We start from the raw sequence: 15,204 nt of genomic DNA, 5'->3' as shown, positions 1-15,204 counted from the left end.
TTGCCAAAAACTTACTACAATTGTCAACATTTTAAAAAGGTGGGCTGATGATTCATAAAGGGGTCAATATAAACAAGTGGTTAAGAGCATGGAGACAGACTGCTCAGTCTAACTTCACCACCTGCTAGCTTTGGGACATTAGGTGAATTAATCTCACTGTGCCTCAATTTCTCCACCTGTTAGGTGGGGCTAATAACAGTACCTCCATCATTGATTTGTTGGGAGTGTTCAGTGAAAAAATACAAACAGCACTTAAAACAGTGTCTGCCTAATAGCTTGTACGCAATAAGTGTTAGCCATTATAACAACAAAAATGATAGTCACACCACGTGGAGACTACTTATAAATAAAGGTTAGTTCAAGTAGAAAAAGACTTATAAATAAAGGTTAGTTCAAGTAGAAAAAGACAGCCCTGAAGTTTTATCACAAAGCACACGGTAAGAATAACAAACTGTAGCAGTCAGTATCAGAATCTCTTCTGGAAAGCAAGTAAGTTTCAGCTAAGCCACATCATCCAATGTTAAAGGAACACCAGCTTGATTTTCTGATTTTTAGTTTTATTGGTATGTAGAAGTATTTTAAAATTATTTTTGTTTGATAACATGTGAGATCTGTGTTATACCTAGATTTAGGTTTGTTACATACTATGTAACATTGTTGCATAAACATGCTCTAGATTCTTCAAGTTGCAGAAACACCTGGCTGTACTAGCATGGCTTCTTTAACTTTTTGCTCCTCTTTCCCCATTATCTATAAAAGCCAGTCATTTTACTGTTTTCAAAGGTCTGTAGTCTTGGCAAGAATATGGTGACTAATACTGACATACAAAGAAAAGGGGAGAAAAGGAATCCTAACTAACTACAGGAATAGGCCTTACTCATTGGGCAACCTGCTTACGAGAAGCAGTGGGCAGACAGAACAGCATGAATCAAATGGTAAGTATGAATGACCCAAATATTTCCTTGGAGTTCAATGGAACAAAAAGCATGTGGATCTCTCATTCTTTTTTTGGTGCGTGAAAATTTACTGGAATTAAAATCATGGAGCACCTGGGTGGCTCAGTCAGCTAAGCATTGGACTCTTGGATTTGGCTCAGGTCCTGATATCATGGCTCATGAGATAGAGCCCTGCTTCGGGCTCTCCCTCTGCCCCTTCCCTGTCTCTCAAAGAAATAAATCTTTTTTAAAAAATGAGATTCACCACCTTTTGAAAAATAACATTTCATAGATATGTAATTATGCTACCATGAAGTTAAAGTATCTCCACGGGTTTTTCTTCTTAATTTTGTAATGTGGTTATATTACTTATATAAAGGAAAAATATTCTTTTATACTGTTCAAAAACAGGCGTAACTCTGATCCCTCAAAACCCAATTAACCATGTCTCCTAATTTGCAAAAGAGAGAAGGGACATTACCTGGTTATGGAGAAGACTGAATAGAGGTGCTCATTATCTAATAACTGATTGAATATGAACAATGTTGCACTTTGCTGCTTCATGGGGCAAATCTCAGTGACAACTGGACATATCACAATAAAAAGGTCTAATATAAAATCATGTAACTCATTCTTAATAAAGAAAAGGCAAACTGAAACTCTATGACTAACATACAATGAAAGATAAGAGCTCAAACATTCCAAGACACCTGGCTGGCTCAGTGGGCAGAGCATGCGACTTTAGATCTCATGAGTTCAAGCCCCATGCTTGGGCATGGAGCCTACTTAAAAAAAAAAAAGAAAAAAAAAGAAAGAGCTCAAACATTATAAGGTCAATAAGGCTGATATCTAGTAACATCATATTTGAGTAGCCTTCTTTCTATTGTGCTAATTGTTTTAAATTGCATATTTTTAAAAATCCTATTGGCTTCTACCAGAATGTAAGACTCTTTGAAGGCAGGGGGTTTTCTTCGATTTTGTTCACGGATATATTTCCAGCACCTAAATCAACGGCTGGCATGCAGAAGCAGCTCAGTAGATTTTTTGCTAAACGAATGAATGAATGAATGAATGAATGAATGAATAAATTAAAATTCCTTAAGATTTTATATGGCAATGGAGAAATCAAATATAAGGTTGAGGCTCTTTTTGACCTATCACACTCTTCTTTCTAAATCATAAAGCAGCTCCTTCCATTTAGAGAAAGTATCTGTAAATTTAAAATAATAATAATAAAAGCAGTTTTTGATAGATACGAACTTTATTCTGGTTTTATTAATATCAATTACAAACATAATTGACTTATTTGAATAAATGAAGAAATCTGAAGGTAGATATTAGAGAAACAATATTGTGAGTTTCAAAAATTCAGGCTATTACAACAAAATAGTCGTATACAGGCTGAGAAAATGCAACTAGAAAACATACCTAAGTAAATAACTTCCATTCTATTGTATCAATTTATATTGAATGAAGTATTACTTGATAGTTCAAAATATGTAATTTATGATACAGCCAAGAACACATATATAAAATAAAATAATGGCTGTTATTCCTAAAATGTCTGAGAATAAACACAAGTTTGTACTTTACTAAGGAATAACAATACATCCCACTAAGTGACAAGATAACACTCACTTGATTAGTGCCAAGAAAAAAAAAAGTATTTCCATTGGCTCTCAATGACTCTCTCAAGCTACAAAAGGTAAGAATTAAAACAGATTTAAATACATGCCTTTTTCCAATACGCATTTTCCAGTGATTTAGAACAGTAGGGGGAAGACTCCGCATAGATTACAAACTCCAGATAATTTGTAACATATGCATCGTTAAGCATTCACGTGAACACTGAATGAAGCTTTTGCAATGGTCAACAGCAGGCCGACCACCACACTGCATGAACCCCACGCCAGAAATAAGATTAAAGAGTACCTAATCTTCACAGCAATCCTAACAATCGTTTAAAATCTAAAGCTTTGTGGTACTGGTCTTTGTTTTTGAAACTCAAGACATTTTTCCTCCCATTTTTAAACCTTTTTTAAACATTTCATAGACAGAACCTCTGAAAAGGGAAAAAAAAACTGCTATGCTACCTGATAGCAGCACACTTCAGAGGGCCCGTATGACAATTAACATCTGAAACTGGAGATGTGACTTTTAGTTCTTGCCCTCTGGTAATGTTAGAAAAAAGAGAAGGGCGGGGGAGAAGGCGGAATCATCACTTCTGAAGCTCTGGGAGATCAGAATCCGAAACAGTCTAGATATATCCTAGAGGTAACATACGGCTGTGCTAAAATGGTGTTTTAGTTGGATCTCATCGGGTTCTAGAACGAACTCTAAAAACTTAGGTTATGAAGCACTGTGGTGATCTCCAAGGACTACAATAAAGAATCCTGTGTAAACTGGTAGAAGTTGGGTGACGGATTAATAGCTATCAAATCCTAGAGATTAGAATTTTCAGATTCCCCAAACAGCCCCGCTGAGTTGGGTGTATCTGAAATCTACTGTCTTCCCTGTTTCCATAACCACTGTTTTGGTGCACTTCTGTCTAGCTTACTGCAAGAAGCCTCGGAATGAGCTCTATACTTCCAGTCTCACCCTTTCCAACTCATTCTCCACATCACAGCCAGTCCTGGAACTCAAGACTAACCATGGCCACTCCCCAGCTCACAGCTCTTTGATGATTAGGGTAAAGCTGAAACTCCTTAGTATATCACCTCACCTCGTGTATGTCTCCAGTCTCATTTTTTACCACTTCCCACCTCCTTCCACCCTCTTCCCACCAACCCTAGGTTCCAGCTATGTAGAACTAAAGAGTATAAAACACTTCACCAGAATATCTGGGACGTGACCCGTTCCAAATTATGATGTTCCTGAAGTTCTGATACCTTAAATCTAAAAGAGTGCAATGACTGCAAATACCTTGATCTCACCTCAATATCTTCTAATCTTCTTTTATCTAACTGCGGGTTATGGCCCATGAGTGGGCTGGGTTGGGAAATAATTTTAGGAGGTTGTGACCATCTTTCCAAACACCCAAGTGGGAGATGAAGAGACAAAACACAGAGGATCAAGAACGGTTGTGGGGAAGAGGACTCAAGGGCAGTGAGAGGGAGGCTAGGGAGACAGGGTGAATGGGGAGCTGGGACAGGTTAGAGGGGTGAGTACAGGGGAGGAGCACTTGAAGACTGCCACTTTGGGGGAGGGGGATTAGCTGAGCCTGAGGGCACAGGGAACACATGTAATAACGGGGAGGCGTTGTGTCCCACACCAGGTGTTGGCATACATCAGTGGGACCACGTCAAGCAAAAGTGGGGTATCCCTGGTCTACTCCATGCCTTCCCAGAATGTGTCACTGCGGCTGCAGGACCTCCAGGAGAAAGACTCTGGCTCCTACCGCTGCTCTGTGAATGTGCAAGACCACCAAGGCATCAAAAGGAGCCACAGCAGCAAAACTTTAGAACTCAGTGTGCTGGGTACGTGAGAAGCGCACACTTGGCCATGCCTTCCCCAGCCCCGTGGGAGGCCAGGCAGGTCTCTCTTCCCAGTGCTGAGTGTAGACCTTGGAGGGGGGCAAACAGAGTGGCAGAGGGGGGGTGGGGAGAGTGTGTTTGGGCATGGGTGGGAGGGATCTGTTGGTTCCTTGGGGTTGAATTTTTCACCTGCCTCCCTGCTCCAGTTCCTCCAGCTTCTCCATCCTGCCATCTCCTGGGCGTGCCCCGTGTGGGGACCAACGTGACCCTGAGCTGCCAGTCCCCAAGGAGTAAGCCAGCTGCCCAGTACCAGTGGGAGTGGGCACCCCCATCCTCGCAGGTTTTCTTTGCACCAGTTTTAGGTGAGGGAACTTGAGACTGTGGCTGGGGGAGGGAGAGATGAGAGGCACCAGAGGGACTGGGGTGAAAAGGGGAGCCAAGGCTGCAAAGTACTGGGGTGGAGTTGGTGGTGGTGGAGGAGGAGGGGGGAGTAGGGAGGGAACTGAAGAAAGAGAGCCTACCAGATAGGCAATGTGTTGGGTGCTTTCAGACACCGGATACTTATGATACTCAAGAGGACATATGGCCTAGTGGTTTTGCAGCTAGGTTACGTGCACTCACATAGAACATAACAGAGTGCACTGCACATAGTTAAGGAGAGTGTCGTTTTGTGGATTAAATAAATGAACATCTGTGGAACACTTACAACAGTGCCTGGCACGTGGCAAATGTTACGTAAGTCTTAGCTGTAATCATTATAACTTTGTGAAAGTGTTTCAGTTACACATATATATCATGGGAGTATTAGGTCACAGGGTAAAATATATGCCTTCTTATTGTATGTTCAAAAGAAGCACTGCTTTGGTTTTTCTTTCCAGGACATAAGAATGAGATATATAATAGATATTTGCACAGCTACAATCCAACACTATAAAAAGATTATTTATCAAAACATAAAACTGTCTAGACTTGGTATGCCCACTCTCCTATTATTCCAAAACTACCTGCTCCACCCTTTTCTTGGTTCTTCAGGACGCCACCAACTAGTCAGTCCTAGACTGTAAGTCCTACCTTCACCAAACGCCATGACTATGGCAAACTGTTCTTCACTTGAAAGGCACGACTTTTTATGAGACTGGCACGCTACCTACTGCGCTGACGAGGCACCTGAAAGGCATGACTTTTTCAACAACTTATCACTTATAATGTTTTTGGAACAACTACAGCGTTTAGATGTTTCCAGTTTAGGATTCTTTAAACGAAATATATTTTACTGTATTCGCAGTTTGGACTATTCTAGGTTCTGCTGTTTCTGGCCTTTTACCCCAACTGCTCATCACACTTCTTTCTTCTGCTCAGTCTGGTCTCACTTTACCTTCAAGATCTCGAAAGTCTATGATGACACGCCTTTCCCGTGTGCGCCCGAAGCACCGTGAACGTAACGTCAACACGCTACGCAGACCTTACAATACCACCACTGGTGCTTTAGCAGCCTGACTCCTTCACTGGAAGGGGGACACTGATGGTAGATGGCACCCTGCTGCATTTCTAGGGCCTACCATGCAAGGTACTCAAATATTTGTGGGTGAATAATAAAAAAAAAATCAAGTGTCTATTTCGGACTTTAGTATTTGGAGAAACCCTGTGATCAGTCTGTCCTTGAGCCTGATGAAAGGCAATGGACAAGATCTCCAAATCTTCCCACAGATTCCTGCACTTTAGCCAAGAGTTAAGCTCCACATGTTTCTCCCGTTTCCTAATGGCAATGGAATCCAAGGGCGCAGTCCCACTAGATCTGACAAGAAAGATATCAGAAAGATGCTCAGAGTTCTAAAGCAGGGGCCTCCCACTGGGGTATCCCTACTTTTTCTTTTATGATTAATCAAGGTACCTTAAAACCTTAGGGATTCCTGGCATTCCCAGTCTGGTCCATATTTCTTAGGTGTAAAGCTTGGCCCCTTAATTTAAAATAACCAAAGCAAAATAGGCTAGTGGTATTGTTTCTTTTAAATGTATGTGGAATACTGTCTGATCATTAACATTTTCAAGATGCATTGGATAAAATCTACAGATAGGAATTTTGTGTGGATTTTTCTGATTAAGAGTACATTACTGAGTAAATTTATAGCCAGTCCACATCTTAGTTATCTCATACTAGATTTACTATTTCCTATAGCCTATTAACTTTCTATAAACTTTCATATAGAATGAAAAAATTTTAATGTCAGCTTTAAAATATTCAAGAGAGTACAAAAACTCTTTTGGGAGTCCATAAACAAACAAGTTTAAATACCATTATTCCAAAACTGTTCTGGCCAATACAATAGCCAGTGGCTACATACATATGACTATTTAAATTAATTAAAATTAAATAAAATTAAAACTTTAGTTTCACACAGTCACACTAGCCACATTTCAAGCGTTCAGTAACCAGCTGTGGCTAGTGGCTACTGCACAGGGACTGATGGACAGTGAAGACAATAAGACACTCACGTCACAGAAAGTTCTTTCAGATGGCATCGTCCTAGAGAACCAAGAATAGGACACTCTTTGCTCCACCCAACTGAGGTTATATAACACTTTATTCCTGGCACTAAAAGTTCTTCCTCCCTAGTACGGTGGACCATTTTTCTTGACTTCCATTAAGGTTCCTCCTATTCAGAAGTAAAGCGACAAGGAGGGCAAGAAAAAAGAACTTTGAGCTTCTCCTAAAAGTTTGAGTATGTAGCTGAGAGAACAGTTTCATAAAACAGACTTCTTTAGTACTCCAAATAACACTTTTTACCTACGCTGTTCAATATGGTAGCCCATATTGACTTGACTAACCACAAGTGGCATTTATAATTTCACATTTAAATAATATAAGGGGTGCCTGAGTGCCTGAGTCAGTTAAGCATCCAACTCTTGATTTCGGCTCAGCTCATGATCTCAGGGTCATGAGATCGAGCCCCATGTCAAGCTCTGCGCTCAGCATGAAGCCTGCTTGTCCCTCTCCCTCTGTTCCTCCCCCGCTCACTCTATCTCTAAAATAAATAAAATCTTTTTAAAAAATTAATTAAAACAAAACATAATTTAAAATTCATTTCCTCAGGCACACTAACCACATTCCAATGTCTCAAGAGCCACAGTGACTGGTGGCTATCACGCTGAACTGCGTTAGATATAGAACATTTCCATCATCACAGAAAGTTTTATGAAACAGCACTGTTTGTACTATGTGCTTTCTAAATTCTTTTTTCCTTTTACATATCCTCTTAATGAAGGATCCATAATAATTTCACTCCACTCTTCACTAGATTTCCCAAAATGCCAAGAAATAAACTTGGAAGCCTATTCATCCAAAGTTTTAACATATGCTTCTTAGATCCTTACCTCCTAAACTGAAAAAACTATAGGTAGTCTAAGAAGGTCTGTTCTCTTAAGATACATACACATCAAGCCTGTATCAGATTCACAAGCAGACAAGCATTCTGGAACACACAAGCTTCTGGGCAACAGTGGCATGGGAACAACAGAAAAGGAATATGTCAAAAATGGAAGCAAACAAATCTGACTAAATCCTTCTTACAAACTATTTGAGTGGTATACCGTATTTCTTGGAAATCTTTCAATGATAGTATGGAGGGGCTGTCTTGGCTGCAAACACCAGAGGAAAGTCCTCAGACATGGGTGGAGTCTATGAAAATGTTTAAACAGAGACAAAGATACCTTCTGGCTCCGTGTCATCTTAACCCGATTGGTTCTCGCAAACAAATCATGACAAGGCTTGAGAGCTAAAATGAAAGACCAAATGTACTGTATGTCATTTTGTCTGTTAAAGTACGAAACTTGTTCTAAAGATTATGACAATTACTGATGAATAACTCTAATAAATATCCCTAAAAAATTGATCATTTTGTTTGCTAGGTAGAAGACTCCCGACCACTTTTAAATTTGTCTGATGAGAAACCCGTACTGATCCAGCAAAGACAAGCTTTTTAGGTCATACAATCACCTTGCATTTCATCTCGAGGCAGAGCTAGAAGTACACATCTGTTTCAAAGACATAAAGCCAACTCTCAAGAGGCAAATTTTTTGGAGAACACCCAAAAATATGGGACTTGAGAATGAGTTTTGCAGTGCATCAGATTAACTGACTGAAGTGTGAATACAGCATCTGGCTCAGAAGTGAATGCTTTCGTGAATGCCAAGTCTAGATAGATCTTTCAACTACTACAGTATGGACTGTGATGAGATCTCTCCCTCCTTTGAAGTCATCACATTTATTGTCTGCTTTAGCCATATGACACTTAATCAAATACTGCATCACATACCATCCCTTGTGGTTGTAGGGCTTTTTAACTCTTTGATGTGTGTATACGGACTTCGGCTGCGCTCTAAGCGCTTGGACAATTCTATTTATCCTAACATCTAGCATACAGCCCTGCACATAGTAAGCATTTAAGTATCTGGTGGATGGAGATAGGGAGAAAAGGACTCCTTTAGAAGAAGAGAAAAAGCATCCAATGACCTGACGGAAAACCACCTTAATATGTATCTATCTGACTCCAAAATCAGGCTGGAATTGTTAGTGGACAAATTTTGTTCTGGCAAACAAACAAAAAAAAGCAACAAAACTTCAGAACCAAACAATCTGTGGAGTGAGGCAGTCTCAAACACATCCATTTCATCCAAACGACTGAACAAATACCAATAACAGGACATGTCAGACTTCAAAATGAAACCCTTTACAGCAGTAAACAAATGTTTCTATGTGACTTCAGGCTAAAATCCTGTGCATTTAGAAATACACATATTCACTTGGATAGTATCCAAAAATAGTACTCGGGTAGCAAAATCTAAGAGTTATTAATTTCAAAATTTACAATTTTAATAGATAAGAAATCTCAAACAGTCCAGAAAAGGGAAGCGATGTGCTTTCAGTTTATTCAGGAAGATGGCCAGGGAAGAGGCTGGGGTAGCACTCAGCTTTCTGCTGCCTTCTTGGGATGAGATGGAAGGCTGCTACATCAACATGCTGAAACTAGGATTAAAGGAAAGTTTCATGGAAAAATTGGAGTTACTGTACATCTCTTCCTTCCTTTCAAACTTAGGAGAAATTATTTATGGAGTTTTCATAATTGAGTTTTAATAAACATTCCAAATATATTCAGCCAGAAATTTAATTGACACACGAGGTCCCTTCCCTGTAAGCCTCTGACATGAGTTCACATTTAAGTGAGCCCATTAGTCTATTTAAGAAGTTCCTCATGGTCCATATCTTCCTGCGCTACTTCTTTTCTATTTTATAAAATCTAAAGCAAAAAAGATGGTTGAATTTCTTTTTGCAGTTCTCATGAAGACAAAGTGAAAGAAGAGACTTCTGAATTACGCATTCTAAATAGGCATTTCTGAAACTGGGATCTGAAGATCTGTTTTCAGGGATTTGAGATTCTCTGACGATATTTTTAAGGCTGTGTTTTTCTTTTCATAAACATCTTCTGGATTACTTGGACATCTACCTCATAACTGTGTAAGGCTATGATTTCAGTGACAACATTTGCTTCTATGCTTAAGAATACACTCATACTGAGTCTTCTGGAGGGACAGAGCTTGGCTTTCAATGCAAAATTTTTCAAACGGGGTTTCCAAGTCTACGTCTTTGGATTAAAGTTTGAGTAACACTGACCTAGATTTCTATACATTCCAAAATTCTCCTCCTAGACTTTATTAGGTAAATTTAATAAATACGTATCCAGTGTCTACTATGTGCTAGGCACTGGAGATACAGTAGTGAAAAAGAGAAACCAGAACTTGTCTTATGCAGCTTATAATTCTGGCAGGAAAGACTAACATTCTTAATGAAGAAATATGATTCCTTGGTTGAAATCACTTAACAAGTAGAGAAAACACACACACACACACACAGTTATCTGTCCTCCTTGTCAACTGCAACTGTTGATCTGAGAATCCGCATCAAAATATTCTCAAAATATTCTAAGAGCTTGAGGTCAATTTGGTCTTATCTGTTTGAAAACAGGTAAACTGATCCTCTTTTAAAAATTCTTCAGAGAAGGGGCGCCTGGGTGGCACAGCGGTTAAGCATCTGCCTTCGGCTCAGGGCGTGATCCCGGCGATCCGGTATCGAGTCCCACATCGGGCTCTTCCGCTATGAGCCTGCTTCTTCCTCTCCCACTCCCCCTGCTTGTGTTCCCTCTCTCGCTGGCTGTCTCTACCTCTGTCGAATAAATAAATAAAATCTTTAAAAAAAAAAAAAAGACTCATTTAAAAAAAAAAAATTCTTCAGAGAAGCTCAATCTCCTTTCCTTGCTTTAGGTTATACGTCTCATAACTGGACAAAGATGCAACCCAACTAGGTATTTCCTGGTTATTTCAGAAACAGTTTTATGGAGAGATTTATATTCAGTGAGGTTTTGACAGCACAACACTTTTTCTGTTTGATTGGGAAATTTCTATGGACAAAAATCGATCAAGCTAAAACAGTTACAAATGCCTAAGTACACTTCTATAGTCAAGAAAAGTTGATGGGTGGATGCTAACCAGCACAGTGCAAAAACTCTCCCAGAAATTTAACCCTGATGGCCTTGAAATTGAATTTATAACTCTATTCTTTAATAGAAAAATGAATGAGATTCAGGAAACAGTGGCTACTATTAGGTATTACTTTAGTCCAGTCCATAAACTATTATTTTAATGACACCTTGTTAATGGGGGGGGATGGGAAGAGGGGGCATAAGAAGACCTAAAGGTACATGTTACCGAGTATACCAATTCAATTTTGTAATTGAGAAACGGGTGCCAAATTCCTTGAACAATAGTTAATAAGTTTGAAATATCTCAGTTTCTGACCCAAATTTTCTAAGCAATATTGCCCGAGGATGAACACTACTTGAGCCAAGATCTTCCCACCTTTGGCACAATCTCCGACTTTAGTGTGACTGCGATTGTTCTCACTGGATTTTTACCCCCAAAGAGCTCTGGAGAAAGTGTCATCCCTATCAGAAAAGAAATACACATATAACTATGACTTTTAACAAGAAGTAGTTCGTTGAAAACTGGGAGAAAGAATCCTAACACTACGATGAGGGAGCTAGCTTACCTAAAAAAACAACTCCTTAGCTGCCAGTAATACAAATCGGAAAGCCTAGATTAAAAGTCAGTAGACACAGCAAAAAGATAACCTGGCTGGTGATAAAAATTCCTAGCCCAAATTAAGCCTCTGTAGTTAAACATTCAGATACACAAAGATAGCCAGATGCACACTGAGAGCTTTACTTGTCACCACATCCGGCACAATAACTAAAGCAGGGAAAAACTGGCTTTCATGAAGGAGCTTAGTCAGAAACATAGCAGGGCCTCAAGCCAATCTAATTCTGGAGGCAACGACACTCCACAAATTCCAGACCAACTCTTAGCCAGGCTAACTTTAATTGTGCCCCTAACTCCACAATAACAATACACTATCTGACTGCAATCAAGCCTTTCCAATTCTCCAAACATCTCAAGTCTCACTCGTCCTTCGAAGCTCAAGTTAGAAGCAAGGCGACTGACACAAAGGCCAGTCGTCCAAAGGCGCTTTTTGCATGGCTCTGCACTGCCACTCATTTGAAAATTCCTAAACTGGGGGCTCACCGGCCCCCCTCTTCTACCCTTCCTCAATTCCGCCCCGGCTGGTAAGCCTCTGCCTGGGAGCCCCTCAGCCTGGAACAAAGCGAGGGGCCCCGGCGGTGGGGGCGAGAGGCGCCAGCGACACGGGGACTGCCGCACAGCGCACAATGAGAAACTACCAACTTCAGAGCGCAGGAACATCCTCAATTGGCAAGAAAGAGGGGCGGCGGCAGGCACGCCCAACTTCAAACTCAGGAAACCTACGGGCTGGCGGCCATCTGGAAAAAAGCCCCCTTCCCAGGGAGAGAAGAAAAAGGCGGAGGAGATGCGAATCGCCCACCGGGCCCCGGAGGGGAGCCCTGCACTCAGACCGGCCCCCGCCCCCGAGGCCCGCTTCCCCGCCTTCTCTCTGCCTCTGGTTCGCTGCCCCAGGCCGGGCGGCCGGTTACCTTGATGCGCTCCCGGCACTGGGACGGGGTCCGCTCGTAGCCCAGCTCGGCCAGGGCCCGGGACACGCGCTCGTACATGGCTGGCCCAGGGGCCTTGCTGCCGAACACCGTGCCGGCTCCCTCCAGCTGCTGGTACCGCGCCTCCACCAGCCGCTCGTTGCCCCACACTGCGATGAGCGCGTTCGTCTCGGCCGGCGTCCACGACATGCCCCGGCAGGCGGCGGCGGCGGCTGCCGCAGCCCCGCCACCGCCGCCACCAGGGGAGAAGGAGACCGAGGACGAGGCGGCGCTGCGGCCCCCCAGCCCCAGCCCGAGACCCCCGGACGCCGCTGCCCCCGAGCCCGTCGCACTGCCCGGCCCGAGCGGGGATGCACCCCGAGGCGTGGAAGGGTCGGACAGCGATGGATTTCCGTCGCTCAGGCCACCAGGAGAAGCCGGCGAGAGCACCTCCATCTTCGGGATTTTTAGCGGCGAGTTGGCGGGCAGCTCCGAGCCACAGGGCGCAGCCATCTTCCAAGCGGCCGCCGCTGCACCGCCCGGAAGTGACGCGCCCGCGCATCCGGCCGCCGCGGTCTCCGGGGCTGCCCTCGGGCCTGGCTCGCCTGTGGGCGGGCGGCTTTGGGCCCCTGCTGCCGAGCGATTGCCGTCCGCTCCTGCCGGCCTCTCTCCGCGAGCCCTACCGCGCCGTCCGCTCCTCTCCCGGGGCGAGGGGCGGGGGTGAGGCGCGCCGAAGCCCCGAGCTGAGGAGAAGGGTGGGGGCATGAGGGCGCTGGTGTGAGGAACAGATTGGAGCCTTCCCACTTCCTCTCCAATCTCAGCCCCCGGGAGGAGGGGTGAGGCCCGCGAGGGGGCCAGGAGTTAAGGAGGACTTGACCATTTCGCTCGCTCGCTCTCCTCTCTCCCTCCGCTCTGCCTCTCCTCCCTCCAGGCTGGCCTCGGGCTGCAGAGGCTGACGTCCAGGGCGGAGACTGGGGAAACCTGCGGAGGGTACATCCAGCAAGCGCCAAGGCTGAGGGAGTGCATTTCTGGGGGAGGCTTTAAAAAAGCAGTTGTGGACCAGGGTTAGAGTGGGTACGCTGTGGCTTTTCAAGAAACCTATGCGCGTTATTTGAAGAAGAGCAACTCTGACTGCAGTTAAGGTCTATTTTCCAGTTAGCCTGGGTAGCTGTGACCGTTTGTAAAAAATTTAGATGTCTTTATCGCGTTTGTAATTTGTAGCTTACATATGTTACGAACTCTGGAGCCCGGCAGGAGAGTTACTTTCCAGTACCATTCCCCATCCTCCTAATTTGGAAGTTGCGTCGTTTTCCTACTGTATTTCACACTCTGGAGTGTAAGGAGGTTGAAAAGAAGACTGTCAATTATGGCAACTCTTGTGACCTCTAGTAATTAGCGTATTAACCGTTCCTGAATATTCCTCAAAGTGCTGCAATTTAATCAACACTAGCACGCCAAATCCAATACATAGCTGAAAGGTATTTCAATACTCTTCAAAGCCAAAAATCTAATTGTTTATCTTGGATCCTTAACTTAAAAGCCTCAGCGGATCTATTTTCAAATATGAATAATCCATGCGATTTTTTTTAAAAGCAAATATACATTAGGTTTTGGGGTTTTCTTTGTTGTTGTTTTTTAAAATAGAGCTGAGGTCAGCTACATTTAAACTCAGAGTCACCTGAGAGAGAGAGAGTGATACGGTTAGAAAGCCAAAAGGAATAAGCAATAGGAATGAAGTAGAGGAGATAACTCTCTCTGTATTTCACATTACAATGTCACCATAATTTTAGGTTACCAGTGTGAGGAATCATAAAGAAGTTCCAGAATTTATTCTATCTTTTCCTTTTTTTCTATCAAAAAGGTACAGTCAAGCACCATGGTTAAGAGCATGGATTCTAGGGATGCCTGAGTACCTCAGTGGGTTAAGCGTCTGCCTTTGGCTCAGGTCATGGTCCTGGAGTCCTGGATGGAGTCCTGAGGTAGAGCCCCACATCAGGCTCCCTGCTCAGCAGGGAGTCTGCTTCTCCTTGGTCTGCCCCTCCCTGATCTTGTGCTCTCTCGCTCACTCTCTCTCTAATAAAATCTTAAAAAAAAAAAAAAAAAGAGTATGGATTCTAGAGTCAGAATGCCTGGCTTCAAATTCCAGTTCTGCAACCTAAGCCAATTTACTTAAGTAATCTCTCAGTACCTTGGTCTCTTTGTTTATAAAATGGGGATGACCCCACAGCACTGTTGTGAGAAAATGGTTTAATACAGGTAAAGCCCTGGTTCGTAGTAAACACCGAATGAGCTATTACCTCACTTTGGCTATGCAGTAGTCCCGCCTCCTGTGTGGTTTCACATTGAGGGTTTCAATTACTAGTGCCAAAGGCAGCCAGGAAAGCAAATCATCCTCCTGATCTATGGTCAGAAGGTCAATAGTAGCCTAAGGCTACCTCACCATGCTTCTGTCATTCACCTCGCATCATCTCATCCTGTAGGCAATTTATCATCTCACATCATCACAAGAAGGGTGAGTACAGTACAATAAGATATTTTGAGAGAGTGGAACCACATTCACATAACTTTTATTACAATACATTGTTATAGTTGGTCTATTATTACTGTCGTTAATTTCTAACCATGCCTAATTTATAAATCAAACTTTATCATAGCTATGTATGCATAAGAAAGCATAGCACATGTAGAGTTGGGGACTGTGTGCACTTTCAGGCGTCCATGGAGGGTCTTGGAACAATCCCC

General features: G+C 42.8%; 2 protein-coding genes across 4 annotated transcripts in view; one reads left to right on the top strand and one right to left on the bottom strand.

Moving 5' to 3' along the window:
- Positions 1–14,450, bottom strand: part of MSANTD2 (Myb/SANT DNA binding domain containing 2) — a 32,332-nt gene extending 17,882 nt beyond the window's left edge. The window contains exon 1 of one of the 3 annotated variants that reach the window (XM_040631089.1): positions 12,466–14,450. In XM_040631089.1, coding sequence (XP_040487023.1) covers positions 12,466–13,227 — 762 coding nt within the window. In that variant the 5' untranslated portion in view covers positions 13,228–14,450. The remainder of the gene's footprint in view (positions 1–12,465) is intronic. The other 2 variants (XM_040631087.1, XM_040631088.1) reach the window with 2 other exon arrangements.
- Positions 4,089–4,801, top strand: LOC103660618 (endothelial cell-selective adhesion molecule-like). The gene is made up of 2 exons (XM_008688247.2): positions 4,089–4,411; positions 4,615–4,801. Exons 1-2 carry the CDS (start codon positions 4,270–4,272, stop codon positions 4,782–4,784), a joined length of 312 nt encoding a protein of 103 aa, XP_008686469.1. The 5' UTR covers positions 4,089–4,269; the 3' UTR covers positions 4,785–4,801.
- Positions 14,451–15,204: the final 754 nt, after the last annotated feature.

Source organism: Ursus maritimus, unplaced genomic scaffold, assembly GCF_017311325.1.
Source record: "Ursus maritimus isolate PB19 unplaced genomic scaffold, ASM1731132v1 scaffold_16, whole genome shotgun sequence".
NCBI lineage: Eukaryota > Metazoa > Chordata > Mammalia > Carnivora > Ursidae > Ursus > Ursus maritimus.
The sequence above is the reverse complement of the archived record's forward strand: the minus strand, read 5'-3'. Positions and strand labels throughout refer to the sequence as shown.